The following is a 27,362-nucleotide window of genomic DNA, read 5'->3' as shown; positions in this document are numbered from 1 at the left end:
TAAGAAATCCTGAACTCCGGATTCACAGGGAGCCAGCAATTGCAGGGGCCTCTAGGAGGGGGAACCAAAGAGGGGATGGGGGCTCCATTGGGAGGAAATTACCTTTGGCTCACTCCCTTCTTAACTTTTGAATTTTGGACTATGTGAATATACAGCTTCTAACCCCAAATAAATAGAAATAAAGATGTTCATTTTTTTTAATTTTTTTTTAATTTATTTATGATAGAGAGAGAGAGAGAGAGAGAGAGAGAGAGAGAGGCAGAGACACAGGCAGAGGGAGAAGCAGGCTCCATGCACCGGGAGCCCGATGTGGGACTCGATCCCGGGTCTCCAGGATCGCGCCCTGGGCCAAAGGCAGGCGCCAAACCGCTGCGCCACCCAGGGATCCCCGAAATAAAGATGTTCAAAGCATCACCCCCAAGTTCCAAGAGCCAGCAGGAAGACTTCCAGGAAGCCCACCTCCACTCTCTGTCCATCCTGGGCCTGTAAAAAAGAACTGGTGGTGGTCCTCAGACCCTCTTCCTGGATTCATGGTTTCACCTAAGAGGTGGGGGTGGGGGGACAGAGGACAATTGGACATAGGAGGGGCTACCAGCTGTGAACCCTAGGCCTCCTTCACCAGTATGTCCCCACCCCCACCTCAGCTGCCTCCTGGAGACACATTCCCAGCTCCCCTGTGACTTTGCACAGGGTACAGACAGACCTCTCTGGGCCTGTGACTTCTTGTAAAGAGAGTTCACATCCCCTTCCCAAGTTTCACCCTTGGCTCTGACTGTCCTTTAACCTCTTTCTGTCCCTCCATGACTGCAGTTGGGAGGGGTGGGAATGCTACCCCCATGTTAGCTAGCTGTGCCATCCTGTGGTTTGGAGCAAATAACAGGTAGTTCTGAAGGGCTTCCTCAGCTCCTCTCTCCTGATAGGGCAGCAAGAGGGCAGGGGCGGAGCCAGGCCAGAGGGCTGACTCAGTGCAGCAACCACCCAGCCGTCACCGCGGTGGGTGGGGTGCCAGCCCAGGCCCTCTGGGGTTCCCAGAGAATTCCTTCCCCATGCCATAAGCTGCCCCGGGCTGGCACCCCAGCCCACAGTAACCACTTAGCCACCACCAGGGCTGGTGCCTCAGGAGCATCCACTCACACTCTCCCTCACACACACCAACACTCACATCACACACAAAGTCACACACTCTCCCTCACACATTCACACATTCACACACACCAACACTCACATCACACACAAAGTCACACACTCTCCCTCACACATTCACACATTCACACACACCAACACTCACATCACACACAAAGTCACACACTCTCCCTCACACATTCACACATTCACACACACCAACACTCACATCACACACAAAGTCACACACTTTCCCTCACACATTCACACATTCCTGTCACACACTCTCCCTCACAAACTTACAGTCTCCTCACTCTCACACCAACACTCTTCCTCATATACTCATGTACTCTCCCTCATATATGCTCTCTTACTCACTCTTATACACTTCCCCTCACGCATTCACTTTCACACACTCCCTCATTGTTTCTCACACACTCATTCTCACACACACCCTCTTACACACTCTCCCTCACACATTCATACCAACAACCTCCTCACATACTCAGACATTCCACAGTCACACTCTCCCTCACAAACTCACATTCTTCTTCTCACACTCACACTCTTCCTTATGTACTCATGTATTCTTCCTCACCCGTGCTCTCCTACACACTTATACACTTTCCCTCGCACATTCACACTTTCACAGTCTCCCTCACACACTCACACCAACTCTCACACTCTCCCCCACACACTCACACTCTCACTCCTACACTCTCATCTACACCCTCACACACACTCACACACTCAACCTCCCAGGAAGCCTAAAAGGAAACAATACTTATTCTGTTTGCTTTCACCCCACCCCCACGACCCCGTCATTGATGCCATATCTGTGTATTTCAGACATTGCTAACCACCTTCACATGCAAGGGACCAGACAGGAAACAGATTATAAAAATGTGGCCAGCTAACTTGAACACATGGTCCCATGCTGGTGAAGAGAGAGATAAAAGAATCTTCTGGGATTCCCTCTGGTCCCAGAAGGAAGCATGATTCCTTCTAATTTTAATCTCTTGAGAGAGAGGCACTCTGGCTCTGGAGTCCTGAAACCAGGGGGCCCTACTCCAGGCCTTCCCTCCTCCTCTGCCCTGAGGTGTGCTGGCAAACGAGGCGTGACCCTCTCCCCAGGCACCTTCACAAACAGAAGCGAAAGGCAGAAGTCCTGGGGCAAGACCCCTGGAGTCCTGGCCCTGACCACCTGCCAACAGGTACAAAGAAGCTGCCCAGGCCCTCTGGCCCTCAGCGTTCTCGTGTGTAAAATAAGGATCTGACATTGTTGTAGTGAGAACCTGGCAGGAAACTGCCAACACATCCCCAAGGAGGGACTGAAGAGAAGTTCATGAATGGGGCCACCCACAGAGGTGCGGGCAGGTTAACCTGCCCCAGGAGGGGATGATGGGAAAGTGCCATGCAGCTAACAACTGTGTAGAGCCATGACCACTCTAAGCCTGAAAAGTAGCCAATGGAACAAACACCTGGACCGCTCTCTCTTCCTGCCCTCCCTTGCCCTCTCATTGCTCAAACGGTGAGGGAGTCTAAGTACTTCAGGCCACAGAGGTCAGCCTCCCAGGGCAGAGAGTAAGCAGAGAAGAGTGGACAGTGGACCTGGAGGGCAGGGCTGAATGTCTAGCGTAAGGAACTGCTTTGTAAAGCCCTTAGTTCTGTCAGCAAATATTCTCTGTAGCAAATATTGTCAGCAAATATTCTCTGTAGCCTTTGCATAGTCCTGAGTGATCTTCATAAAGAGAAAGGCTTGTGGGTCTAAAGGAATGACAATCTAATGGTGGATTTTGTTTTAGAGGAGACCAAGGAGGAAACATTGATAAGGCACAAGATTTTATCAAGCTCTCCACAAACCATGCCTGAGGCCTCCCCAACTGAACAATCAGTTGTTTGAGTGCCCACTTCACCCACTGGCCAGGAGGAGGCTGGACTGAGCATCAAATGCCCCTGAATTCTGAGGGAGTCGGGACTGGTGGAGGTTACAGTGGAGGCTGACTACAGTTCCCAGTCACTGTGATGTCACCCCATCCTTGGATCCAGGTCAGCACAGTGGAGCTCCCGAGACAGGAGCAGGCTTCTGGCAACTCTGCCTCTCTCCAGATTTGGGGGAAAGGGCCCTGCCCCTTGAGGGGAAGCTGCGCAGGCCTCTGCACTTCACCTGCTGAAAGGGAGGCCATTTAGAAGAAGGATATCATCTCAGTGATCCTGCTAGAAAAGGGGACCAGCATGGAAAATCTCCCTGGGGCCAGGGCCAGGCAGGAGCAGCCTTTGTCTGGCAGGAGACGGAGAGGATGATGTCAAGTCCACCTGGGCTGGGTCCTGGCCTCCAGCCACGCCCCACACCCACCTTGGCAGGGCTGGGGCCCTGTGATCCGGCCCTTCCTTGCCTGGGCTGCTTGGCCAAAGCTGGGAATGGCTGAAATCTAGGGGTTCGCCCACCAAACAGGATCTGCTCCTATGCCAGCTTTGCCAGCCTCTGTTTCTGGATCATATGGAAGAGGTCCTGCAGCAAGGGTGAGCCATGCCCTTCTGAGGGGGCAGGGAAGGGTCACAGCTGAGGCACTCTGTAGGGGAGAAGGAGAGAAAGGCCTGCTGTTTGCCCAGGAGCCAAGCAGACACTAGAGCCCTTGTCCTGGGGCAGCGGGGGAGGCTGCCGGCCAGATGGAGAGCAGCGGGCGGGAGAGGAGGGACTCCTGGGCTGAGCAATCAGCCTCTTCCTCCCACACCCCCACGGAGCTCCTGGGGCTCTCTTCCTCTCCAGCCCAAGACCAAGAGAGGAGCCTCACAGAGGCCGGGCGAAGCCAGCCCCCAATCCTACCCCGACACAAGAACAGTCCCAGGGTGCACAGAAGAACCCTGAGCTGTTGAGCAAGGTGCTACCTTCCTGGGGCCCCAGGGCTGCAGAGCCCTCTGGGTCTGGGCCATTGAAGCTGGCCAGGCTTTTCTTTGGAAGGGGCCCTCCTGGTCTGCCATGAACAGGCCCAGCGTCAGACCTTCAGGGCAGTCTGGTGAGGAGTGCTGCGTCCAGCCGTTTGACAGATACCTACTGAGTCCCGTGCTGTGTTGCTGGCCACTCTGCAGGGGCAGCAGGGTGACAGCTCCCCAAGGGCCTAAGCATCTCGGTCGTCATGGCACCCAGCTCCTGCCCAGCACCTGACCCAGAGCAGACCTCTGAGCAGCATGTCTTGGGCCAAGCTGGGCCTCAGCAGTTCCCTCTTTAGTCGGCACTGCCCTCTTTCTGAACATAGGCACACCCAGGAGCGGCCCCCAGCACCTCAGCCAGCCCTCTAGAATTGACTGGGCGAACTGAGAGGAAGGCGCTCTCTCCAAGCTCTTGGAACAGGAGCCAGAAGCAGAAACTATTGCTGACCACTGCCCCTAGGTGGTGCTATGGCTGCATTAGTGCCCTTAGGCTAGCCTCATCCCTGCCCCATTTTACAGATGAGAAAATTGAGGCTTGCAGAGCTGAGCAGACTCAAAGGCAATCAAACAGCTAATGGATCATCCCCACACTACCCAGGGAGTGGAAACTCATCTATCTAACAGGTTGGTGAGGGCTGTCTACTAGTAAGGTGTCCCCATGTTGCAGATAAGGAAAGCTCAGAGAAGCGAAGGGACTTGTTCAGTGCCACACTGCTAATAAATGACAGAGCTGGGACCCAAACTCAGGCCTGCCTGACCCGCAGAGCTTGCCGGCTTAATCTACCCTCTGCAGAAGGGGTGCAGACAGGAGGGGAATGTGCTCACCCACGAGTTACGCCCACCAGAGGGCAGTTCCTTTGCCTTCACAGTCCCTGCCTAGAACTCGGTGGTGGCTGGGAGGAGACCCTTACCATTGGGACAGGGATTCTACCAAGGCCTATGGCTCCAGCCTCCTTCTAAATCTTTCCTCCAACTCCAACTTCTAGTGGGCCTGGCCTGGCTCCCTCCATTCTGAGCCAAGTGGGCCTCCATGCCCAGGTTGGCTTCTGTCTGGGTACCACAGTCTGCGGGACACACGGAGGCTGCACCTGCTCTGATTCCTGCAGACTCCAGCACCAACCACCATGATTCATTAGCTCTCCCTTTGTCCCAACAGACAAAACGCACAGCAGGAGGAAAAGAAATTAGACAGCAGGGATGACTTCCAGGTTGTGGGCAATGGAAGGTGCCGAGGATGGGATGACAGAGGTTGTGGAGTTCTTTAAAAGAGGCCTATGCCAGGCTGCCCGAGTAAAAATCCAGATTCAAGGGTTCCAAACTAATTAGCTTCCTTTGGCTTCTCCAGCTCCCTCCCCTAAGGGCTTGAGTGCTGGGAGTGGCAGCTGGCAGGCTGACTCCAGAACCTGTTCAGACCTCCAGCCAGGACACACCTAGCAGCTCACACTGCTCTCATTCGGAGCCAATAAGAATGAGCATTTCCTGAACCTTACCATAGTCCTTCCATGTCTCTATCGATGCACTGATTCTTCAAATGGCCCTATGGCAGGGGCACTGCTGTTCCGCCCACCTGAAAGGTGAGGAAACCAAGACCCTAAGAGAAGCAAGAGGAACCTACGTAGGCTCTTATAACTTCACTTCCTTTTTTTTAAAATAGTTTTTATTTTATTTTTTTTATTTTTATTTTTTTTAGTTTTTATTTTATTATTATTTTTAAAGATTTTATTTATTCATGAGAGACACACACATAGAGAGAGAAAGAGAGAGAGAGAGAGAGAGAGAGAAAGGCAGAGACACAGGCAGAGGGAAAAGCAGGCTCAATATGGGACTCGATCCTGGGACCCCAGGGTCACACCCTGAGCCGAAGGCAGATGCTTAACCGCTGAGCCACCCAGGCATCCCTATAACTTCATTTCCAGAGTCACACGGCATCACCTCCATTGTATTTTACTGATGGAAGCAGCCACAGCCCTCACAGATTCAAGGGAAGAAGGACATAGATCCCACCCCTCCCTGGAAAGAGTGCCAAAGGATACTGGGACCATGCTTCTAAACTACCACAGGGGATCCCTGGGTGGCGCAGCGGTTTGGCGCCTGCCTTTGGCCCAGGGCACGATCCTGGAGATCCGGGATCAAATCCCACATCAGGCTCCCAGTGCATGGAGCCTGATTCTCCCTCTGCCTGTGTCTCTGCCTCTCTCTCTCTCTCTGTGACTATCATAAAAAAAAAAAAAAAGTAAACTACCACAGGTAGGGATCCCTGGGTGGCGCAGCGGTTTAGCACCTGCCTTTGGCCCAGGGCGCGATCTTGGAGACCCAGGATCGAGTCCCACGTGGGGCTCCCCCCAGTGCATGGAGCCTGCTTCTCCTTCTGCCTGTGTCTCTGCCTCTCTCTCTCTCTCTCTGTGTGTGTATGTGTGTGTGACTATCATAAATAAATAAAAATTAATTTAAAAAAAACTACCACAGGTAACATTGCAGAATGGGTCTCTCCCTGCGCTAACAGGGACCTCACCGGTTAGAGGCCTGAGAGTTACCAAGAGGCCTTAAGTCAGCCCCTATCCTACAGATCTGAAGACTGGGGCTCCCAGAGTGCAGAGCTTGGCTCTCAGCACCTGCCTCTGCCCCATCCTGCCTGTCCATGACAGGGAAGGCCAAGGAGTCCTCAGGCCCTACACCCAGGGGGGGTCGGCAACTGGTAGAGGTATGTGGGGGGATGCCTATGCCCAAGGGGTATTTAAGTCTGTGCCTGCTTTGTACAAGCACTGGCATGTGTGCCCGAACAGGGGAGGGTTACTCCACTCACTAGAAGATACTGTGCCGTAGCCAAACTCCTCTCTTGTAGGCCACAGACTTTCCAGCGCAGTGGAGAAGCTGAGGCAGGACCACAAGGATGAGAGGGGTTCAAGAGTTAGGGGCTGAGTCAAGAGTGTGTGCTGAGCCAGAAAAAGGTCCATGAGGGTTGGAGGAGCTAGCGCTCTGGTCCTGGGGTCTTGGGGCTCAGGGCTCCCAAGAAGCTAGCAACAGCTAATCATCAGACATTGACAGTTTCCTGGCAGCACAGGGAAACATTTGCAGATTGGGAGTGGAAGACTTGGGGGCTCAGGCAGGCCTGGAGAAATGCATGGTCTTCACTCCTTGCCCTGAGGTCAAGAAGGGAGCCACCAGGATCCCTGGGTGGCGCAGCGGTTTGGCGCCTGCCTTTGGCCCAGGGCGCGATCCTGGGGACCCGGGATCGAATCCCACATCGGGCTCCCAGTGCATGGAGCCTGCTTCTCCCTCTGCCTGTGTCTCTGCCTCTCTCTCTCTCTCTGTGACTATCATAAATAAATAAAAATTAAAAAAAAAAAAAAGAAGGGAGCCACCTCTCCAGTACCCCACCTGTCCCCGCTGTCCCTGGAGCTGATCTAGGCCTCCAGTCCAACCTCATACCACAGGAGCCCAAGGCAAAGCAGCCAAGGCAGGCCAGTGTGGTTGGCAGGGTGTGGCAACCTGTCACCCAGTCTCCCTCATCCCCTCCAAGGCAGGGACTTGCACAGCCATATTTCCAACAGGCTCTCAATAGAGTTGCCGAGTGAAGGAGGAGTGGGTGTCTGCTGGAGTTGATGGCAGGCTGGGGTCAGCCCCCCGCGGCCCCACCCTCTCTGCTCAGCCTCCAGGCAGAAGGACTACTGCCCTAGGCCTCATGCCCACTCCAGAGGCCCACCCAGACCCTCAGGCACTTCCTGAGCAGCAGGACACATCCTGCCCTGCATGCCCCTGGAAAGAGGCCGCTTATCAGAGGGAAAAGGACACTTTGTTCAGGCCTGGCCATCTGCCTGGGCTGCGGGTGCCCAACTCAGGGCCTGGCTGGCAGAGGCAGGAAGATCCCTGTAAACAGGGATGGAGGGCCTTGGGGAGAGCAAATGAGCAAGGCTCCGTGCCTCAGGCCCCTCCCTTTCAGAGGTCCACTTGGCCTCTCCCTTCCCCTGCACCATTCTATCTTCTTTCCATTCGTCTCCTACCTCTCTGATTCCTGATGGAGTTTTTCCCTCGCTCACTCACTCCATTCATTCACTTAAGCAATATTTAAGGAACACTTGGAATGTGCTAGTAAAGTTCGAGGCCCTGTAGACACAGCAGCAAGCAAAACAGGCAACAATGTCTGCCCTCATGAAGCTTACGTTCCAGTTGAGAGACAATAAGCACACACACACACAAATGAAATAGGTGCTACATTAGATGATAAAAGTGCTTGGAAGAAAAGCAGGGCAGGAGCACAAGGACAGAGCCAGTTGCAGGGAATGAAAGGGAATAAATGCCTTCCCCCCCACAACATATACAGTGGATAAGAAGCCCTCCTGAGAAGGTGACAGCCAAAGACCTTAAAGAGGCAAGGAAATGAATCACATAAATTCCTAAAGGCAGAGCCTCCAAAGCAGAGGGAACAGCAAGTGCAAAGGCCCTGAAGTAGGAGTGGGGCGGGGGGGAGTGTTTGCAAGGAACAGCAAAGAAGCTGGTGAGGGCAGAGCACACAGAGCAAAGAGGGCAGCAGGAGAGGGGGTCAGAGACGGAGCAGCAACTGGATAAAGAGGGGCCTTATCACCCTTGGAAGGACTTTGGCTCACACTTACTGATGGGGAACCAGTGTGGAGCTCTGAACAGAGGATTTATGTTTTAAAATAACAGTAGCTCATGTTACATAGTGTATTGTATGTATCAGCCACTTTTCTAAACACCAAACATGTATTAACCTGTTTAATCCTCCTAATGACTTTTATTAAAGCTGAGGAAACTGAGCTAGAGAGGTCTCTACACACTAAATGTTAGTAGCACCCTCCCCTAACTTGTCACAAACCAAAAATGTCTCCAGACAGTGCCAAATGGCTCCTAGCAGAAAGAATGTCCTTGGTTGAGAACGACTACCTAAGTGTCCTCCTGTCCACCCCATCTGCCCCTGTCCCAGCTCAGGCCCACACCCTTCTCACTAGGACACTTGAGAGCCTCCAAATTGGCCAATCGGCCCCCTGTCCCCTCCACCCTCCACAGTACATCTTACCAAGCCATTTAGGATGGTATTAGTGGTCCTATACAATCTGGCTCCTGTCTATCTTTCCAGCAATAGCCTTGAGCCCCTCCCCTCCCTTCCCCCCTCAGTCTAGCAGCATGTGTTGAGTCTATTGTGTGCCAACCACTACAGTGGACACTGTAGACACTGCCGACAGGGAGCCCAGGCCCCCCAGGACCCATCCTGTCCTCACAGTGTATCTGTCCAGGGTAGGGAAGAGCAGGTGAGCTGACAGCTCCTGCTCATGCAGAGCCAGGGAGATTTGAGTGCTCCAGGAGAAGAGGTGCTGGAGCTGAGCTGTATGACATGGGCAGGGCTTATTGAGGAGGGGCAGGGAGGACCTGGGCATGGTGGGGCAGCAGCTTAGAGAGGCCCAGGAAGCTGTGGCTGTGATTTGGGGCTCCAGGAAAGGCCTGGAGAGAGCACGTGCGAAGAGGGACTGATGGCAGGGAGCAAAGGATGACATACGAACAGGTGGACAGAACAGGAGGCCCAGGAGAGACGTCTGGGATGGCTCAGGGAGGTGGACAGAGGGATGTGGTGCCCACTGGACACTTTCCCATCAGGACAGGGTTCTCCTGGCAGGTATGCCCTCCCCAACCCTTATTTCATCCATCGAATTCTCCCTCCCCCTGCTAGTCCAAATCACAAATGGTGCCTCCTCCTTGAAGCCTTCTGGATTCCTCCCTGCTGATATGACTGGCTCCCTCAGGCATACTGTCTGAACCTCATCATCTGCTTTCATTGCAGGAGTCTGCTGTTACCCCACTCCCCCGACTGTGAATTTCCTGTGAGCAGGGAGGTGTCTTATCCTCGTCTCCCCATTAATTAAGTCAGACCGCCTCTGGGCTCTGCCCCTGTGAGAGGCCTGGGGGTGGGGGCAGGGGGCCAGGCTGCATTTGCCGCACCTCGCACCTCAGTGCTGCCCTCGCACTGCAGTGGCCCACACACGACTGGAGCCTACCGCTAGCCTTCCTGGGCCTTCTCCCGCTCCAAGCCCAGGGTGCCCCTCTCTGCCCTCAGGGGCGGGGCTGGGAGGTTGCCCTGGGGGAGCCCCTGGCTGACTGCTGCACAGAGGTGCGGGCCAGGGGGCGCTCCCTGGTGGGAGACCCCCCACAGCAGCCCCCAGTCAGTACCCCTGTAATAATTACAGCAGTGAGGCCACCTGCCTCACGACTCCAGCAGCCTCCCTGCTGCAGGCTGCAGTCCCTGCCTCTACAGTCTCATTCCCCCTCAGCAGCCAAGGAGGACTCTGAAACCGTAAACCACATCAGGTCACTCCTCGCTGTGTTCAAATAATCCCCAGAAAAAACTCAGATGGGCTAAATACATGTCCTCTCCCTTCCCTCCAGACCTCACCTATTACTCCCTCTCCCTCACTCCCTGTCCCCACCCCCGACACCCACCCCCACCCTCCTTCTTCCCCTTCTTCAAACACACTGGAGTCTGCTCCTGCCTCAGGGCACCTGCACTTGCTATTCCCTCTGCTGTAATGCCCTTCCCCCAACACCCCCCCCCCCTTCCTCCAGGTTCCTGCTAACACAAAATCTCCTCAGAGCTGCCTTTCCCACCCCATTGATCTAAAATGGCATCCCATTACCCAGCTCATCTTTCTTCATAGTACTTATCACTCCCTGATGTATTCTGTTTATTGTCTATCCTTCTAGCAATACGATAAATCCTCAAAGAAAATAATAAAGGTTCTGTACATCTTCTCTGCTCTATTCCCTAGTGCCTAGAATAGGAAGGGGATATAGTAGGTGCTTGATAAATATTTGTTCTATGCCGAATAGCTGACCCGAGAAGCCCCATGAATTGCCCATGTCATGGATGTGGAAACTGAGACAGAGAGGTATGGGTCCTGTCTGCGATCACATGAGCTTGCCAGCCTTGCAGCTGGGGCTCCAACCCAGTGAGTCTCTTCCCTCTGTCTCTCTGTTCTCCCTTTCACCACCCACCTGGAAAAGAATACAGGTGGTTTTGCCATTCCCTTGCCCGGGGACAGGCAAGACTGACCAACAGTGAGTCTAGATATGGCCCAAGGCAGCATCTTCCACAGAGGTCCTGCCCAGGGGCCCACAGGGAGACTCACTGGCTCCCCAGGCAGGCCCAGCTTTGGCCCTGACCACTTTTCCCTGGGACTATTTGTGTCTCCCCGCCCCCCATCACTCGCCTCTACCTTCCTTTCAGCCACCTCTGGGTTTCAAAAATGCCCTCAGAATAATCGCAGGCTGCTTTTCTTACCTCTATCCCACCAGAGATACAGTAAGAAAGAGATAGAAACACAGAAAGAGAAGTATGAGGGGGGGTGTGTGTGGGAGGAGCACGAAACAGAGCCACACATGCAGAGACAACAGAGGGAAGACGAAACCCAAAAAGGAGCCGAGACCGGGTGAGTTCCGAAATAACGGCTCCCCTCAAACCCACAGGCCGGCCCAGGGCCACTGCCAACCCAACTGGTGCTCTGGAGTGAATCAGAGAGAGGCACCCTGGCTGGGTTCCAGAGCCCTCTGGCCTTTGACCCAGCCCAGCCCTGCTGTGTGCCTGCGGGGGAGGAGGGCCACTTTCAGTGCCACCCAGTCCACAGATCTGACCCACAGATGCAGCTACAGAAGTCCCTGGAAGCCTCTGGGAAATGCCCGGTTCTCTCCGTGTGGCCGTGAGCCTGAGTCCAGCCCTCCGCACTTGCCCACTGGGCCTTCCACCACAGCAGGTCCCCAGGTCATGTTACCCCTGCCTTCATCACTCACGAGTGTCATCCCACCCACACAAGCCAGCCAAGGACTTCAAGGGGCCGAGATGAGGCCCTTGTGCCTGCATCAGTGCGCAGACCCTCTTCCTGCTTCCACAGGATACCTCCCAGCCTCAGAGACCTTCTCTGTAGTTCATGGGAACCCTCTGGAGGTAGGGGGGCAGGAGGTCGCATGACCCTCACTGAGAGAAAGGGAAAGGGAGAAGCAGAAAGGGGAGTGATCATTTCAGAGCCTCTGATACTAAATCAAGGTTCCTGCCCCCTGCCTCCCCAGCAGCCACACTCCTATAGGGCTGAGGATGAGATGCTCCTTCCCCAGGAGCGGAGGTGACCTATGAGTGACGACGTGGCTCACAGGGGCAGCCAAGGAGCCTGAGCTGCCAGTGGGGACCCAGCCTACCCCAACCCAACGTAGGGCTGTCTGTGCACTCCACTGGCTGGTCCCACCCAGAGGGCAATGGGGGAGCAGACGTTCTGTCCTACAGTGCTCTGGGCCCTGGATTCCCCTTCCAAGCCTGGGCATGGCCTGGCACAAGGTCAGGGGCCTATGAGGATGGAGGTAGGGCACAGACAGGGTCCGTGAGGAGTGCTCCATCTGTGCTGAGGGTGATCAAAGGGCCCAGGTGGAACCAGGAACCCCCACAGGCCACTGTCTAAGGCCCCCACCCTTCCCAACAGCCAGCACTCTGGGACGAAATAATTAGGGCACAGGTGAGTCATATTGTCACAAGGCTGCTTCCTGGCTGACTCAGGGGACATACAGTCAGAAGGGCCCTTCCACCAGCCTGCGTCAAGGATTCCAGGCAAACAACGCCTTCTGGTGTCCAAACCGGGCCTGGCCCTCCCTCCCACTGCATCCCTGAAAAGCCAGGTATGAAGGTGCACCCTTCCATGGCCAGTAAGGGCACAGCATTTCCCCCAACTCAAGCCTATCCTTGCTTCTGGGATGAAGATTTGGGTCTGGACCTCCCTCTGGCCAAGATCCCCTCAGGCACCTAGCACTGAGCATGGCATAGAGGGGCTGTAACCAGGGGCAGCAGGATGGGGCCCAGCCCCCACCCCTATAGCAGCGGCCCTCCTGTGTCACTCCCGGGGACCCCTTACCTGCCCCCAGCCCAGTCTCTAAGCAGCTCCCCATGACCCCAAGGCTGCTTTCCTGGCTTTGTCCCTGTGGTAGCTGGGCAGGAACTTCCTGCTGCAGAATTCCCGGATCTTCCCCATGAGGCCGCCTGCCTGGCTTGGGAACTTTGGAGGGAGGGAAGTCAGGGATGCTCCCACTCACAGGGTCTGGCCCTGTGGTCACAGGGGCTACCCTGGCATTCTGGACCACCCAGGCAGGTACACCAAGCCTCTGACCCTGCAGCTTAGATGCCCCACTGCAGCCCCTCCACTAGAACCCAGGGCTCTGTGGTTAGGGCTGACACACTGAGGGCTAGACTGAGATCCTGGGTAAACTGAGCTGGCACCTAGCCTGAGGATGAGGAGTGAGCTCCAGAGATAGCCAAGGAGGCCAAAGTCAAAGAGCATTTTATTAATAATAGCACAGGCCTGAGTCTGGTGGGTGGAGACACTGCTGGGCATCCCACCCCGCAGACGCATGAATACCATTGATCTTAAGACCCCTTGGCCCCAGGGGCACCTCAGGTGTGCCCTCATGAGAGACACTAAACTTCTACTGGGGCTGAAGGGACCTGGGAGCAAGCAGACTCGGCCCAACACCAGCTTCACTCTGGGGGCCAGTTTCCCATCTCGTCCATCTCCTCCAGGAGCAAGTGCTAGGGTTAGAAATGGGTGAAGAAAGAGGCATCAGCTCCGTGGGCTCTCCCTTCCTGCTCTGTACCCCCAGAGATAAGCACCCTGAGGCCATGCCAGACCCTCCCCCATCTCCCCACAGCCAGCCCAGTCCACCTCCCTCCCACTAAATGAGGGATCCTTCTCCCTCCAACTTGATGGGGGAGGTGGCCCTTGGAGCCCCAGGAGTCAGGCACCCCAGCCAAACCCTCCCTTCCCTCACCTCTGTCCTGGATACCACACCAACGGGACTCTGCACCCTTCCCTCCAGCCTAGAGTGGTGTTTCAGCTGCCTCAGCGCCCCTCCCCTAGGTCCCCAGCATTTCCCCAAAGGCTGGTGGGTGGCTTCCTTCCCCCTCAGCTTGGTGTCCCTGAGGGCAGATAAGGAGAGAGTAGGGAGTGGTGATGAGGACAGGACCCTTGAAACACCCATAGAAGGAAGACATTCCTGAGGCAGCTCTGTCCCCCAAGTGAGGACTGGGCTGGGCCCCGACCTGCCACAACCCGGAAACTCCCTACAGGCCTCCAATACTGCTCAGGCTACCCCAGGACCATGACCCGTACCCCTGGGACAGGGGCAGACTGACTCAAGGATGGTTCTGGAGAGGATAGGGGTGAGAAGAGGGCGGGAAGGGTGACTAAAGATCCCTTTAGCGTGAAAAGGCAAAAGCAAGGGGCCCTGCCAGAGCTGACCACCCTCTGTAGTCTAGGATGGGGTGCACAGCCTAGTTCCCTAGAGCACAAAGGAACATTGTGACTCAGGACAATGAGAAGGCTGCCCCTCAGTGCCCAGGGGATGGGGACAGGCATTCCTGGTATTCACTCCCCCAAAGGGGAAAGTCACATCCCTAACACCAGAGTGCCCTTGGCAATGGCAAGCACCCCCCTTCATCATGTTTGATCCTTCACTCACTTCTTGGCCATTTGGCTAAGATCAAGTGCCATCTGATCCTCCCACCAGTCAGTCTCCCTTTACAAGTAAAGATGCCACAGCCCACATCCAAAGCACAGAGAAAATCCATGCCAAAACAAGGCTTCACCTAAGCCTTTGGCCTCTGAATCCTACACTCTTTCCTTCATTTTCCTACAAAAGGAAACTATAGAGGCTATCCGGGCCAAATGTCCACGGAATGAAAGAATGAGTTGATGAATGAATGAAAATTAATTCAAAAAGCACATCAATACTTCTTTCAATAACAGATCCACCTGTGTGTGCTCAGAGAAGCTGGGACAGGCCTGACCTTGAAGGCTGATGTCAAGGAGGGTGGGCAGTGAGTGGGCCATGGTGCGACACAGATGGGTAACCGATGAGCGATTATGGGAGGAAGCATGGGGGGATTGGGAGAGAAAGCAGGAAAAGAGCAACATAATGGGGTCAAGTAAGAGATGGAGAGACTGCTGGGCAAGTGTATGTGCACCGGGGGTCAGGCTCCTACCCTCAGAAATACTACCAAGAGGGAATCATGCCTTCCCTATCTAGGCCCTGGGAGGTTGAGGCCAGGGCCAGGGGCCTATGGAGGTAGGAGGCCCTACTTTCTCCAATGGCCTCAGGCAGAGGAGTGGTGGTTGGGACAGGCCAGAAGTACCTGGCCATCCACAATGCCCGCCTCCTCCAGGGTGATCTCTGGCTGGGTCAGCAGCTCTCGGCCCTCATGGCTGCCCCTCTTCCAGAGACCTTCCAGAGACCAGAGTCTTAGGACTCCTGTTGAACTATCAGAAGCTTCTTTAACTCCGACTCCACGAAACCTGAGAATCAGAGAGATGGGCATGGGACAGGCAGGAGAGGGTGGAGAAACCTGCTGGGGATGAAAGAAAAGGCGGCTCCGACTCTCCAGACCTCATCCCAGCCCTGTGCAATCCCTGGTCATCTCCAACCCCAGCCCCTACACCTCCATTACCTGGAGCCAGCCACACAGCTCCTCCCCACCTCCCTGACTTCCCCCTGGAAGCTCACTGGCCATGAGCTCCCTCCTACATGCATGAGTGTGAGTTTCCTCACCTCCTGGGGAGAGCATGCCAGAGACAAACACCTGCCCCCACTTTCCACCAGCTGTAGACTCAAGAACAAGGATCTGGAACTACCCAAACTCCCCTGGTTCAAATCCCAGCTCTGCCACTTACTAGCTGTGTGACCTTGGACAAGTCTGTGTTACTTAACCTATCTGTGCTTCTGCTTCCTCACTATGAAGTAGATATTATAATCGGACCTACCTCGGGGTTGTGATATGGTATTTCATGAAAAGCGTTCAGAAGAGGGTCTGGCCCATAGTAATAATGGCTATGTAAACGACAGCAATGATCACGTTATGCTATCATGTTAAGCTATTCCCATCCTTGCTCACTGTGTCTGGGCAGCAAGGGGCACCAAACAAGTTAGAATTCTGGGCTCAGAAAGGGTGATGCTCCTGGAGCGCAAGCCCCAGTCACAGTCCCCACTTCACTGCCTCCCAAATGCTGAGAAAGGACTCTAGCCAGACTAAGCATGACTCAGGCCCCGCCAACCCGGCTCCAGTAGTCATCTTAGGTCCTCTGGTCCCACCTGGTGGTAAGAACTGGTATCACACCCATGAGCCTCCGTGGAAGGGGAGCCCTCTGGGCCTGAGGGCAGGTTGCACGCTGCACTTACCCACTGTATCTGTTGATCTAAAAGTCTTAGGCAGCGGTGACTGCAGGGGGACAATGCCTGGGACACAGAGCTTGAAGGAGCTGTCATCTTCCTCCATTTCCTCTTCCTTGCCTTTCTCCTCATCAGACAAGCTTTCCTTGAGAGGAAACTGAGGGTATGCCTGGTTGCTGAACAGGTGAGGAGGAAAAGAACCCAAGCCTGCAGCCCCGCCCCCACCCCCAGATAAAACAAAAGGCAGGAGGGAACAGCTCCCCAAGGGCTGAGAGGGGTCTGGCCAAGCCACAAATCCCGGGGCCTCACAACATGTGGGTTGGGGCCCCGACCCAGGCTTCACCCCCTCTATTGCCCCAGCCTAGTCCCACAGACCTTTGGCCATGGCTGATTTCTGAAGCTGCTTGTACAAGGTGAGGAGTCAGTTCCAAGGAGTTGCCCCGACCTTCGAAGAGGCCAGCCTGAGGTCTCCTGTGAAGGAGCAGTGTAACTGAGAGGCTGACAGGAACGAAGGGTAAGCCCAGGCCTAGTTGGGCCCAGCAGGATGGGGACACACCAAGCAGGCTCAAGTGAGGGTGAGGTGCCCCGTTTTCTTAGCAAACAACTCCTATGTGCCAGGCATAGCACTAAGCACTTTCCAAAGAGCATCTCACTGACTCCTTGCACCTGCCCCCTGAGGTAGATACTGCTTCATTCTCATTCTGTAGGTAAGGAAACTGAGGCACAGAATGGTTGAGCAACTTGCCCCCATCCCACAGCTTGGCATAGTGCACCAGAAGGGATTCAAATCCAGGCAGCCTGCCCCCCTCCCTCCCCTCCTTCCCTCATACCTATCCCTTGTCCTTCCATTCCAGGCCCCACACCCCTAACGAGTCTTAGGAAGAGGGCCTATTTCTGGCACTGTCTCGATGCCTATGGCCACCACACTCACCGTCAAGCAGACACTCCTTCTCCTCCCTGATGAAAGTCTTGGGGCAGACCTCCAGTGGCCCCACACCCCTCTATGGGCATGCTTGTTCCACCTCCAATGCTTGGACAAAGTGGCCCCTGACCCCAAAGCAGAGTCAGATGGGGGTGGCAGGTGGAGCCAGAGATGTGACAAAGGCTTCCTTAAACCCCCCAAACTCCTAAGGCCCTCCCATGGGCCCTGCTCAAGCCCCTCCCGCCTCCCACCTCCAACAGATCCCTGCTTGGCCCTCTAGGGTCTTCACCGTACAGGGGGGTATCCCTCCTTGAAGGCAGAGTGAGGAGGAAGGTGGAGAACAGAAGAGGAGGTGGGCCCTCTTCCTCACAGGGAGTGATGCCAGGTCCCCATGGGAGTGGGGACCAGGAGGGAGAGAATGGGGAGGGAAGGTAGGGTAGAGTGGGGACCAGGAAGGATCTGGGAAGCCATGGCAGCCTGGCTCACCCTTGCACTCGCCCCTCCCGATCCCCAGCCTGTCCTTCTCTCATCTTTGGTGCCTCCACCCACAACCCCTGACTTGTGGGAAGACTCACCCCATCTCTGGTCCCCAAGCCCCTCAGGTTCCCTCCTATCCTCGATATATCTGTCCCTTCTGCACCCAGGTGAGGGCCTTACTCCAGTCCTCTATCCATCTGAAGACCTATATTCCTGGACCCTCCTCAATATGGGTCCTCCCATCTCAGCCCCATATCTTGCCCCAGTTCCCCCATCCAAGGCCCCTACCTGCCCCCCACAGCTCAGTCCCTCACTTGTCTGAGGTCCTTGTATCTCTGGAGGCCTCCCCTATTGCCTTCTCTTTCTTTTCCCTTTCCTTCTTCTCCGATGGGCTGCCCAGCATCTTCTGGCTTCCCCTGGACAGGATGGGTTTCACCTCTCCACCCTGGGCCCCCACCCTCAGGACCTCCATGGGAGTGGGGATCTGGGCCCCTGTGTCCCCCATCCCTAGCCCCAAGGAATTGTGCTGTGGCAAAGCCACAGAGAGCGTGTAGGACAGTGTGGTGGGCGACCTCAGCTCCTTCCTCCCCACCCCTCCCTGGCAGTTTATCATCAGGGGGGTGGCATCTTGCTCTTGTGAGGGGCATGCCTGACTCCCCATCAGGCCCTTGTCAGAGCTGTTTAGGCTGCCCTTGTTCCCCACCAGGCTACAGAAAAAGCAGAACATGGAGGAGCGGCCCAAAATTCAGGATTGAGGGGTTGAAGCTGGGGTCTCCATCCTGAGGGACCCTGACTCCAAGGGAGGGGCCGTAGCAGCCACCTCCACCAACTGCTTAAGAACAGGAGGAGTTTCCAAATTAAAACCTCCAGTTGGAAACTTCCAGGAGTTCTAGAAGGCAAAGGTCAGATGGAGGGTGGGGGGGATGGGGAGGCTGGGAGGAAGACATGGTGGGGGGGGATTAGTTGGGGGCAGAGAGGGAAGAGTCATGAGGCAGGGGAAGGAGATATGAGGCAGTGGATTTGGGGTAGGCTCCAGGAGGCATGGGGGGTGGGGGGGCTGGTAGAGGAAGCTGGAGGTATCTGGACGGAGAAGGGGGCAGGAGCTCTTGGGGCCTCTGTACACACCCCTCTCTACCTGGCTTGTCCTTCCCTGGTCAGGGCTGCCCCTGCCCTTGAGAACCAGTCCCTACAGCTAGATGCTATCTGCCCTTCCTCTTTTCTCTCCTCGCAGCATCCACTGGCATGTGCCCAGGTGGTACCCAGACACCCCTGTTTTCATCTCTGTCTACCTGTCTGTCACCTTCAGGATTTCAAATCTCTGGAGACCACCAAGGTGCCTTGGGTACACATCTCAATTGCACGCGGAATCTCAATTTAGTGGTATTATTCCCCACAGCACCCACAGACTTGATTATAAACCCAGCTTAGTGACCTAGGGAGTTCCTTAAACCTGCTGAGTCTCAGTTTGTTCATCTGTAAAACAGGTGTAGTGGACAGCACCTACTTCCAGGGGTTACTGAAAAGATTCAGAGGGATAAGTGTCCCTCGCTAAAGTGCAAGGCACACTGTGGTGCTTAAGAAACTCTGCCATCCTGGCTTTTTTATTGGTACTGATTGATGAAAGGGGGTGAAGATCAAAGGCCAGGACTGGGCATCAGGAGTGGGAGAGGGGAAGCCACACTGCCTGACCGGGGCCAAGTGTAGGGGGTGGAGCGCCTCCCTCACATGAGAGCCTAGACCGACCCCCAAGCCAGGGGCTCAGCATCCGCATCCGGCGGCCACACAGCAGCTTCCTCTAGGGGGAGCTGATCGGAGCCGGAGCAGCCGGCACCTCTAGGATCACCGCAGCTTCTCGAGGCACTAGGGCCACGCCGTGACAGGCTGAGGCTGCGTCCAGACTCCAGGACTCTCCTGACGCCTGTTCCTGGAAGCTGGGCCTGGGCACCCAGCCCCCGGGGAACAGCTGCTGGCCTCTCAGGATCTTTGGCCTCGGCCCTGTGAGCCATCCCAGGCCTGGGCTAGAGTCCCGCAGGTAAGGTAGGAGGGTCTTGCCCATCCTCCCAGCGTTCAGCAGCCCCAGACCCAGGGGTCTGCAGGCAGCCAGGTTGGGGGGGGGGGGGGGGTGGGACGGGCAGGGAGGGTAGGTCTGGAGGCTTGCCTGGGCAGCCAACCCCTGCTGGGGGCCGATCCAGGCAGGGCTCCCTCTGGCTGCCCCTCAGACAGTTTCCCCCCCACCTGCCCACCCCTGACCCTGCCCTGGCCCTGGGCACCAAAGAACCGGGTCCTTTTGCAGTGGGGGTTGGAGGTGGAGTTGGGAATCGGAGGTCAGAGCCAAGGTCAAGGGCAGGGAGAGAACTCACATGGTGCTTCTTTCTGCCCCAGGAGCCTCCCAAGCAGGCATCTCCCCCTAGGGAACATCTAGGCCTAGCAAGTGGAGAGCACTGGACTCCCCTTACCAGGAAGTCAGGCCATTGGATGAGGGCAGGATGGCACAGGCCTCTGGCCCTGGAGGCTGCTCTGACACCCCTCCTACTTCCCAGCAGTGAGCCCCTGGGCTAGGGGCAGTTGGAGTTGGTTGTGCAGTCAGCATCCTCCTGCCGGGCTGTCCTCGGGGGTGCCACTTTTGTTTGGGGACAGGGGAGAGGGAAGGGCATCCTGTTCCGGAAGGAGCAGCAGGGGTGGGGGTGTGCCAAGCAATCTGCACTGGCTCCCAGAGCTGGAGGAGGGGAGGCCCTACCTTCTCCCTACCCCTGCCCCCAGTAAATGCTGAGGCGGAGAGCCCTCCACACCCCTTCCTGAGAGCCCCAGCCTTGGGGCACTTTCAAAAATGGCCCCAGGCCTGAGAGGCAGGAGGTAGGCGGGGAGGGTGCTCTCAGGTCCTCCAGGAGGGGAGGAGGAGGTGGCAGTGCTTGGCCCAGGGTTGGACTACACCTTCCCCAGGGGTGGGAGGAGGAGCACTTCCCCAAAAGGCTGACAGAGGCAGCCTGGGGGGTGGTTGGCTATGAAGGGGTGCAAATTGAAAGTGAAACAGCTCACGTCCAGGAAACACTCCCTTGGCCGAGGGTTCACAGAGCAGATCAGGGCTGTGGCCAGCACTGAGCAAAGAGGAAAACGGGGCTGGGGACAGGAGAGCAGGTATGTGGTAGGGGACCTGTGGGGGGGGTGGGCGGGGGGAGCCGCAGAGAAGGCTTCCTCAGCTCACTGCAGGCAGGAATGGGGAGAGCTGGGGCAGTGGGCTGTACACAGGTCCCCTCGCCTTGAAAGGGTACCCCCTGAGGCCCACAAACTGGAAAATCAATCTTAAGTTAGAATTGAAGGTATGAGCTCCTGGAGGTTCCCATTACCAACCTGACTCCCTTGGACCCCTCCCTAACTTCTTGGTCCCTCACTTCACCCCCTGTAGAATGGGTCTGCTGATGCTTACCTTGCTGAGTGGATGTACATTTTCAGTGTCTGGCACCCCTGGAGGAGTGGGAGAAGTAAGTAAGGCGAAGGTGCTTAGGAAATGTTTGTGGCTAACAGGCCTGAGTTGGAAATCAGGCATGCTCTGGCTGGCCAAGGGGAAGTGGGCCCTTCAAGCACAGCCTTCATGGGTCATTGGCTAGAAGGTGGCAATCCTGTGGTAAGCATGTGCTAGGTAGGGTGCAAGAGGCCCCAGGAGCAAAGGAAAGAACCCTCGGCCTCTAAAACTCCCTTCATTTGCCCAGGAGTGAGGTGAATTATGACTTGAGAGCCACAAGGGCACTGCTGCTCTCACCCCTCCCCAGGGCCCTGGCTGCAGGCTCCGGGTCCCTAGATGTGAGTCCTGACTGCCCTGCCTTTCTCCCTCTCTTGAAGGACTGCTAGTGAAATGCTCAGGAAGTTCTGATTCTGCCAGCAGACTCCACAGGGACCCAAGGTGGTGAAATGAGAGGCGGCTACAGCTAGGGCCATGGGGTCTTCTAGGAGTGGGGGCCCCTCCTCCTCTCTCTGTGGCTGTGGGGCTGTGGGAATGTCTCGCAACAGCCCCAGCCTGTCTCCATCTCTGCTTTTTCTCACCCATCCCCATAGGCTGACCCGGTCCTCCACTGGGACCTGAAATATGGCATCCGGGCAAGGCCCAGGGCCTCCCAGGCGGGAGTGTGGAGAGGCTGCCCCGTCTTCTACTTCTGGTAAGGGTCTCTCTGCCCCTCACCCATCCCATAACCACCAGGGCTGTCGGAGAGGATGGTGAGAGCAGAGGTGGACAGGGCCAGGCAGGACTTATAGGCAGGCTTTCCTGCCCTCTACTCACTCACCTGGGATAAAGGAGAAAAGCATCTCCCCACGCAGTGCAGGTGGGTGTGGGTGGCCTCAGTAGCTGGAGTACAGTCCAGGTTAATCCCTGGGAGTGGGGAGGAGTCTGGGCCTGGGGGCAGGGTGGGGCGTGGGGGGGCAGGGGCTAGGAGAGCCCCCAGAGTGAGTGTGAGGTGGGGCACAGCACCATCCCAAGGAAAAAGGAGCAGGGAGGGGTGGAGAGGTGAGAAGAGTGGGGTGTGGCTCTCCTATTCCTACAGTAAGAGAAAGAAGGAAGTTCCTAGGCTTATCACCCTGTCAGGCGTGCTAACTGGCGAAAGCAATTGTTATGACTTTGGGGAGGAAGTAAGATGGCTGCCCTTCTTCCCTCTTCAGGGAAGAGACCATCAGGGAAGCCTGCCATCCCCAGCCCACTACAGACTGCTCTCTGGGTGTCGGGCTCAGGGCTCCGCTCGGTCACTATGTCCCTGTGTGACTTTTCTGGGCCCAAAAGCTACAATTTCAAATTTCGCCTTCCATACTCTTGAGCCATAGGGCCAGGTACCATTGCACACTAAGCTCACACTAAAAATCCCACATGCCTGGGTTAGGCCCTGGTTACTCCGTGGCTCGCTCTGTGTGACCTCGTGCAGGTATGTAAACACCGCAGGCCTCATCTTCCCCATCTGTACACCGGTGCTCACCTACTTTGCAAGGCTGTTGGGAGGCTCATCCCAAACAGAAATCGCTAGCTGTTAACGAAGGGCTGGAGCAGCTAGCACTGTCCTCCGTGGAAGACACAGGGGAGGCCGGCTGGGGCCTTCAGGAAGGGTGACCCATCCACAGAGCACGGGGCTGCCTGGTCCAGCCCTTCCTCCCTGACTCCCGGCTTTGATCCTTAGAGGAGCAGGTAGCCCGGGACACCGAGGAGGTTTTCCGCAGCTATGTTTTTTACCGCCATCGGCAGGAGCAGGAGGCTGAGGGGGCGGCTGTGCCAGCTGACCCAGAAATGGTCACCTTGCCCTTAGAACCTAGCAGGTGAGCAACAGCCCCCCAGGCCCTCTGGGACATCTTCGGGGAGATGGAGGCTCGTGTGGGGTCAATGCCCTGCAGGTCAGGGAGCTGGGGAGGCCTTGGGTGGGGGTCCGGGGGTTCCTGTCCTTCTGCCATCATTGCCTTTTTCATTTGGGCTTCTACCTCCATCTGGGACCTTGCACCCTTCATGGCAGCATGTGTGCCCTGTGACCCCAGGCTGGGCCCTCAGGTCTGAGAACACGGTTAGGAATCTCCAAGGAGGGGTCCACGAGGCCGGAGGCATCTTAGGTGGAACCCCTTCTCCGTGAGCCCAGGCCCCAGCCTTGCCTGTCCTGTGCTCACCTACCTGGCTCCCATTCCTCCAGCACCATGGGGCAGGTGGGTCGGCAGCTCGCTATCATTGGGGACGACATCAACCAGCGCTATGACTCGGAGTTCCAGGCCATGCTGCAGCACCTACAGCCGACAGCAGAGAATGCCTATGAGTACTTCACCAAGATTGCCTCGAGGTAGCCCCAGCCCTGGCCTCTCTACTGTGCTGTCGCCTTCACACGGTGTCCTGCCCATGGGTTGGAAGAGACACGCTTCTCTGTCAGTGTCAAGAGACACCTGTGCCATTCCCGTACCTGCTGTTAGCTCACGCATGGTGTTGGGCCCCTGTCTCTCTCTCTCTCTCTGGGCCCAGACTCGTCATCTTCAGTGTATAAGCTCACAGCTCCTGTGAGCTGAGGCACCGAGGACTTGACGGGATAGATCAGGACTCGAGAAGTGCCCAGGATCAGGATGTCCCCAGAGCTTCCCAGCCTCGCCGAGACACAGCTGTCCTTCCAGTTTGGAATCATATTCCCTACCAAAGACAGGCTGCTTGTGTCCTGGAAATGACTTCCCCTTTACTACCATCTGGTGTCTGAGAGGCAGTCTGCTGTAGTTAGTGAGACCACATGCCTGGGTCAAATCTCAGCTTTGCCACTTACGGGCTTTGTGAAACCCTCTGGCCCTCAGACGCCGTGTCTATAAAATAGAGGAAGTAGGCTTAGAACAGTGGCTGTACTTACTGGTGTCATCTATTGTGAGATCTGGGTTAGGAGTCAGCCTCAAGGTGACTGACGCTGCGGTGAAGGTAGGGGTAGGTGTAGATTTAGGGTTAGTGCTCAGAGCTGGAACATCCTGCCCCGTCCTTCAAAGCCACACCTGCCCCTCTCGGATTCCAGGACCTATCCTAACTTCCTCTTTGTCCTTCTCTCTCTGCTGTCTCTCGGGCTGCCAGGCCAGCAGCAACACCCACAGGTAATCTCCCCGCTGCCTCCGTCTGCTTGCTCTGCCCTTCCTGCTCTCTGCCCCTCTATGCTCCCCAGGGCACTGGGGGCACAATCCAGCAGCAGCGCCCTGCTCCTCTGCCCTCTGAGTTTTTCTCCTTTCACAGAGATGCAGGCTCTTCCCAAACTGAGGCCAGACTGGGGCAGCCTCTGCCACCCTGATTCACAGCTAAGCCATTTTGCTTTCCAGCTGGGAGCAGGGCGGGTGGGTACCAGATGGTGGGAGAGGAAGAGCAGGCCGCGGGCCCTCCGGGGGTCTCCACTGACAGTATCACCATTCTGTCTGCAGCCTATTTGAGAGCGGCATCAACTGGGGCCGAGTGGTGGCTCTCCTGGGCTTTGGCTACCGCCTGGCCCTGCATGTCTACCAACGTGGCCTGACTGGCTTCCTGGGCCAGGTGACCCGCTTCGTGGCCGACTTCATGCTGCATCATTGCATTGCCCGGTGGATCGCGCAGAGGGGTGGCTGGGTAGGTGCCCAAGCACTGGCGATCTCCTCCCTGCTATTGGGACGCCTCTCTCTCCCAGCTCTGCCCCAGCCCTGGAGTGCCTATATTTTCCATCAGCCCCACTGTGACCACTCTGTCTCTCCTGGCAGGTGGCAGCCCTGAACTTGGGAAACGGCCCCATCCTGAACGTGCTGATAGTGCTGTCTGTGGTTCTGTTGGGCCAGTTTGTGGTACGAAGATTCTTCAAATCATGACTCCCAGAGGGGCCCTTTGGGTCCTAGCTGACACCTCTGCCTGGACTTCAGCCAAGCCTTCTCCCTCACCCCCTCCCCAGCAGGGGCCCTCCTCAAGATTACAGAAGCTTTAGCAAGTGGGCACTCCAGTTTGAGAGGGCCCCAGCCCAGGGTCAGTCAGGCTGCCAGGGGTGCCCCAACATTGCATGGTGCTAATGGGCCCCCTCTCTGGGCCCCATCCTGTCAGAGACAGGCTGTATCCTTCTTCCTCAGCTCTCTGGGGCTCTCTCCACCCTGTCTCTGGGTACTGGGGAGACTGACAACTTGGGGAAGCAAGAGGCTGAGAGTCACTTTCCCCCAAATTTTTAATAGTTATAGCTTTTTTATAATGCCCTTGGAAGGACCCTCCCCACCATACCCACCACTCTGTCTAAGCCAGGATGTCTGAGGTGTGGGGGGTTAGTAGGCCACTCTATATTCCGTAGGACTCAGCTGTTCTAGAAGGTCAGAGCGTGACTACTGGGCCTGGAGCCCAGTCCTGGCCCTTCCTAAGCTCTCCCCCCTGCTCTCCCACTGCTCCCACCTCATACTGCCTTTGCAGCAGACTCTCAGGGATTCTGGGTCTGGGTGGGATGAGGATGGCGTGGGGGTACAGACCAGAGCTGTCACAACTTCATCAGTACCCCCTAAGTCTGCCTCCTGAGATTCTCAGTGTTCTTCCTTCCTCTCACCTATTACCATTTAAACCCGACCTATTCACTACAAGTGAAGCCCACCCTGGCCCTATCACTTCAAACAAGGAAGGAGGGGTCTTGGATAAGTGGAGTGCTGAGGTCCCCTTCTTGCCCAGACTGTAGAGTTTAGAACTGGTTTGCTATTGTCAGGGAAAGAGGGTAAGGAGCTCATCTGGAGGTTTCTGAGTGAGAAAAGGGCTGTTAATGTCACTAGGAACCCCAGGGTTGGGATCCTCCCTTGTGGCCTGGGCACAGTGTAATCTGGGGGTGTGGATGGAAAAACTGAATACTTGAACTCGACCCTCCAACCCCCCACTTTTCACACTCCTCACCTGCCTAAGCCCCTTCTGTGAGTGGAGGTGGAAATACCTTGTCTATCTTGCACAGCCTACAGGTCTGGGGGAAAGGAGAGAGAAGTTCATGATTAAGCCAAATGCAGGGAGCGGATGCAGATGGAGCCCGCTGACCAGCCCCCACCCTCTGAGTGTGTCTGAAAATAAACTGTAATCCCCTGATTCCATATGCTAATTTCTGTATCCTCTGCTACCCCTAACTCCACCAGGCTGGACTAGGAGAACCCAGGCATGCCTGGCATTCACCCCCGTTATTACGGAATTAGAGCTCATTATTAGGCCTCCACAAACCTGTAGAAGGCTGGGTATGATTCTCCCAGGCCCTAGCTCCCTACAAGGCCTTGGTCCCTCCCCAGGCACCTCCCTCATCTCTTGTGTCCCAGGCAAGTTTCCCACCCCTTAGGAAATTAGGGTGCTGGGCTCTGCCTGTGGACCTGGTAGGGCAGTTGCATGTCTGGGGACTCCTAGAGGCCTCCGCCAGGCCTGATTTGAATGCCTCTCCCGGGGGCCACTATCCATCCTGGCCCAAAAGGCCCTTCTCCCTCACAACTGGCTCTCCCTGGGACACTGTCTCAGTCCCCTCTTCCCCATGTCCCCCACAACTAGCACACATAAACACACACACACACACACACACACACACACACACACACACACGGCTTTTCGTTCCAGGAATTTTGTGCTGCATCCCAGTCCCTATGGGCAGGCAACGAGGGGTGATAAAAATAACAAGCACGGGGGCGTTCAAATGTTCCTACTAAGTCTTTCCAGTCCTGGGCATCCCGGTCTGTGTTTCTGACACCCTTCCAAAATGGTCACATGCAAGTCCTAAAGGGCTTAGGGGCTTCGCCTTCACTGCTTGAGGGCATCTTGCAGTCCCCGCTCCCTTTGGACTCGGGTCTTACCAAAGTCCACTACACACTGCCCTCGTGGCGATCCCCCGCCTGTTCCCCACAGTGGTGGCTACAAGGCACCCTGCAATCTAGACGACCTACAGGGAACACACTCCATGCCAGGCCTTGTGCTGGGAATTTATCATACACGCCCAATCAGTAAGTATTAGAATCAGTGACCTGAGGGGTTGGGAGGTGAGGCTGAGGCTTAAACTCCAACTTTACAGATAAAGGAAACTGAGGTACCTGCCCAGAGTCACCAGGTAGAAGGGGCAGGAGCCGGCACTTGCCACCGCGATACTGGCTCGAAGTTTTACGTAGAGGCCGGCCAGGTGGGGACGAGGCCGTTGGTCTCCAGCACAAGACCGCCAAAGGCTCAAGAGGGGCGGGGTGGCGACTCGCCTCCGTCCACCCGCGCGCAGCCGCGGCGCCACCGCCC

General features: G+C 56.1%; 2 protein-coding genes across 16 annotated transcripts; one reads left to right on the top strand and one right to left on the bottom strand.

Moving 5' to 3' along the window:
* Positions 1–218: 218 nt before the first annotated feature.
* LOC112913899 (gametogenetin-binding protein 1-like) lies at positions 219–27,362 on the bottom strand. 7 transcript variants are annotated; one of them, XM_072730116.1, is made up of 7 exons: positions 23,292–23,403; positions 21,081–21,118; positions 16,633–16,728; positions 16,267–16,414; positions 15,227–15,386; positions 13,864–14,011; positions 10,639–13,624 (listed from the first exon to the last, which is right to left on the bottom strand). In XM_072730116.1, the coding sequence occupies exons 1-5, from the start codon at positions 23,356–23,358 to the stop codon at positions 15,334–15,336; spliced, it is 402 nt and encodes a 133-aa protein (XP_072586217.1). In that variant the 5' UTR covers positions 23,359–23,403; the 3' UTR covers positions 10,639–13,624; positions 13,864–14,011; positions 15,227–15,333. The 7 variants fall into 7 exon arrangements, 5 of the variants coding, with proteins under 5 accessions (XP_072586209.1, XP_072586202.1, XP_072586206.1 ...); XM_072730108.1 differs by lacking the exons at positions 10,639–13,624; positions 13,864–14,011; positions 15,227–15,386 and adding exons at positions 219–483; positions 3,479–3,695; XM_072730105.1 differs by lacking the exons at positions 10,639–13,624; positions 13,864–14,011; positions 15,227–15,386 and adding exons at positions 2,952–3,695; positions 27,170–27,186 and having other exon boundaries at positions 23,292–23,401.
* BAK1 (BCL2 antagonist/killer 1) lies at positions 19,300–26,192 on the top strand. 9 transcript variants are annotated; one of them, XM_072730040.1, is made up of 9 exons: positions 19,466–19,688; positions 21,060–21,135; positions 21,494–21,554; positions 21,707–21,807; positions 22,813–22,948; positions 23,311–23,454; positions 24,551–24,731; positions 24,860–24,940; positions 26,065–26,192. In XM_072730040.1, exons 4-9 carry the CDS (start codon positions 21,738–21,740, stop codon positions 26,182–26,184), a joined length of 732 nt encoding a protein of 243 aa, XP_072586141.1. In that variant the 5' UTR covers positions 19,466–19,688; positions 21,060–21,135; positions 21,494–21,554; positions 21,707–21,737; the 3' UTR covers positions 26,185–26,192. The 9 variants fall into 9 exon arrangements, with proteins under 9 accessions (XP_025846530.1, XP_072586164.1, XP_025846532.1 ...); XM_072730048.1 differs by lacking the exon at positions 21,494–21,554; XM_025990745.2 differs by lacking the exons at positions 21,060–21,135; positions 21,494–21,554 and having other exon boundaries at positions 19,300–19,688.

Source organism: Vulpes vulpes, chromosome 1 (genome assembly GCF_048418805.1).
Source record: "Vulpes vulpes isolate BD-2025 chromosome 1, VulVul3, whole genome shotgun sequence".
Taxonomy (NCBI): domain Eukaryota; kingdom Metazoa; phylum Chordata; class Mammalia; order Carnivora; family Canidae; genus Vulpes; species Vulpes vulpes.
This window is presented reverse-complemented; position numbering and strand designations above follow the sequence as displayed.

What these genes read in the sequence shown, in the direction of transcription:
- BAK1 (XM_025990745.2), top strand. Translation starts at nt 21,738, where the DNA reads ATGGCATCCGGGCAAGGCCCAGGGCCTCCCAGGCGGGAGTGTGGAGAG. An exon ending in TGCCCCGTCTTCTACTTCTG is followed by an intron (nt 21,808 to 22,812) that starts GTAAGGGTCTCT and finishes TTTGATCCTTAG; the next exon opens with AGGAGCAGGTAGCCCGGGAC. An exon ending in TTCACCAAGATTGCCTCGAG is followed by an intron (nt 23,455 to 24,550) that starts GTAGCCCCAGCC and finishes TTCTGTCTGCAG; the next exon opens with CCTATTTGAGAGCGGCATCA.
- LOC112913899 (XM_072730101.1), bottom strand. Translation starts at nt 23,358, where the DNA reads ATGTCGTCCCCAATGATAGCGAGCTGCCGACCCACCTGCCCCATGGTG. An exon ending in GCTGGAGGAATGGGAGCCAG is followed by an intron (nt 21,119 to 23,291) that starts GTAGGTGAGCAC and finishes CCACTCCTCCAG; the next exon opens with GGGTGCCAGACACTGAAAAT. An exon ending in GAAATCAGCCATGGCCAAAG is followed by an intron (nt 16,415 to 16,632) that starts GTCTGTGGGACT and finishes GCATACCCTCAG; the next exon opens with TTTCCTCTCAAGGAAAGCTT.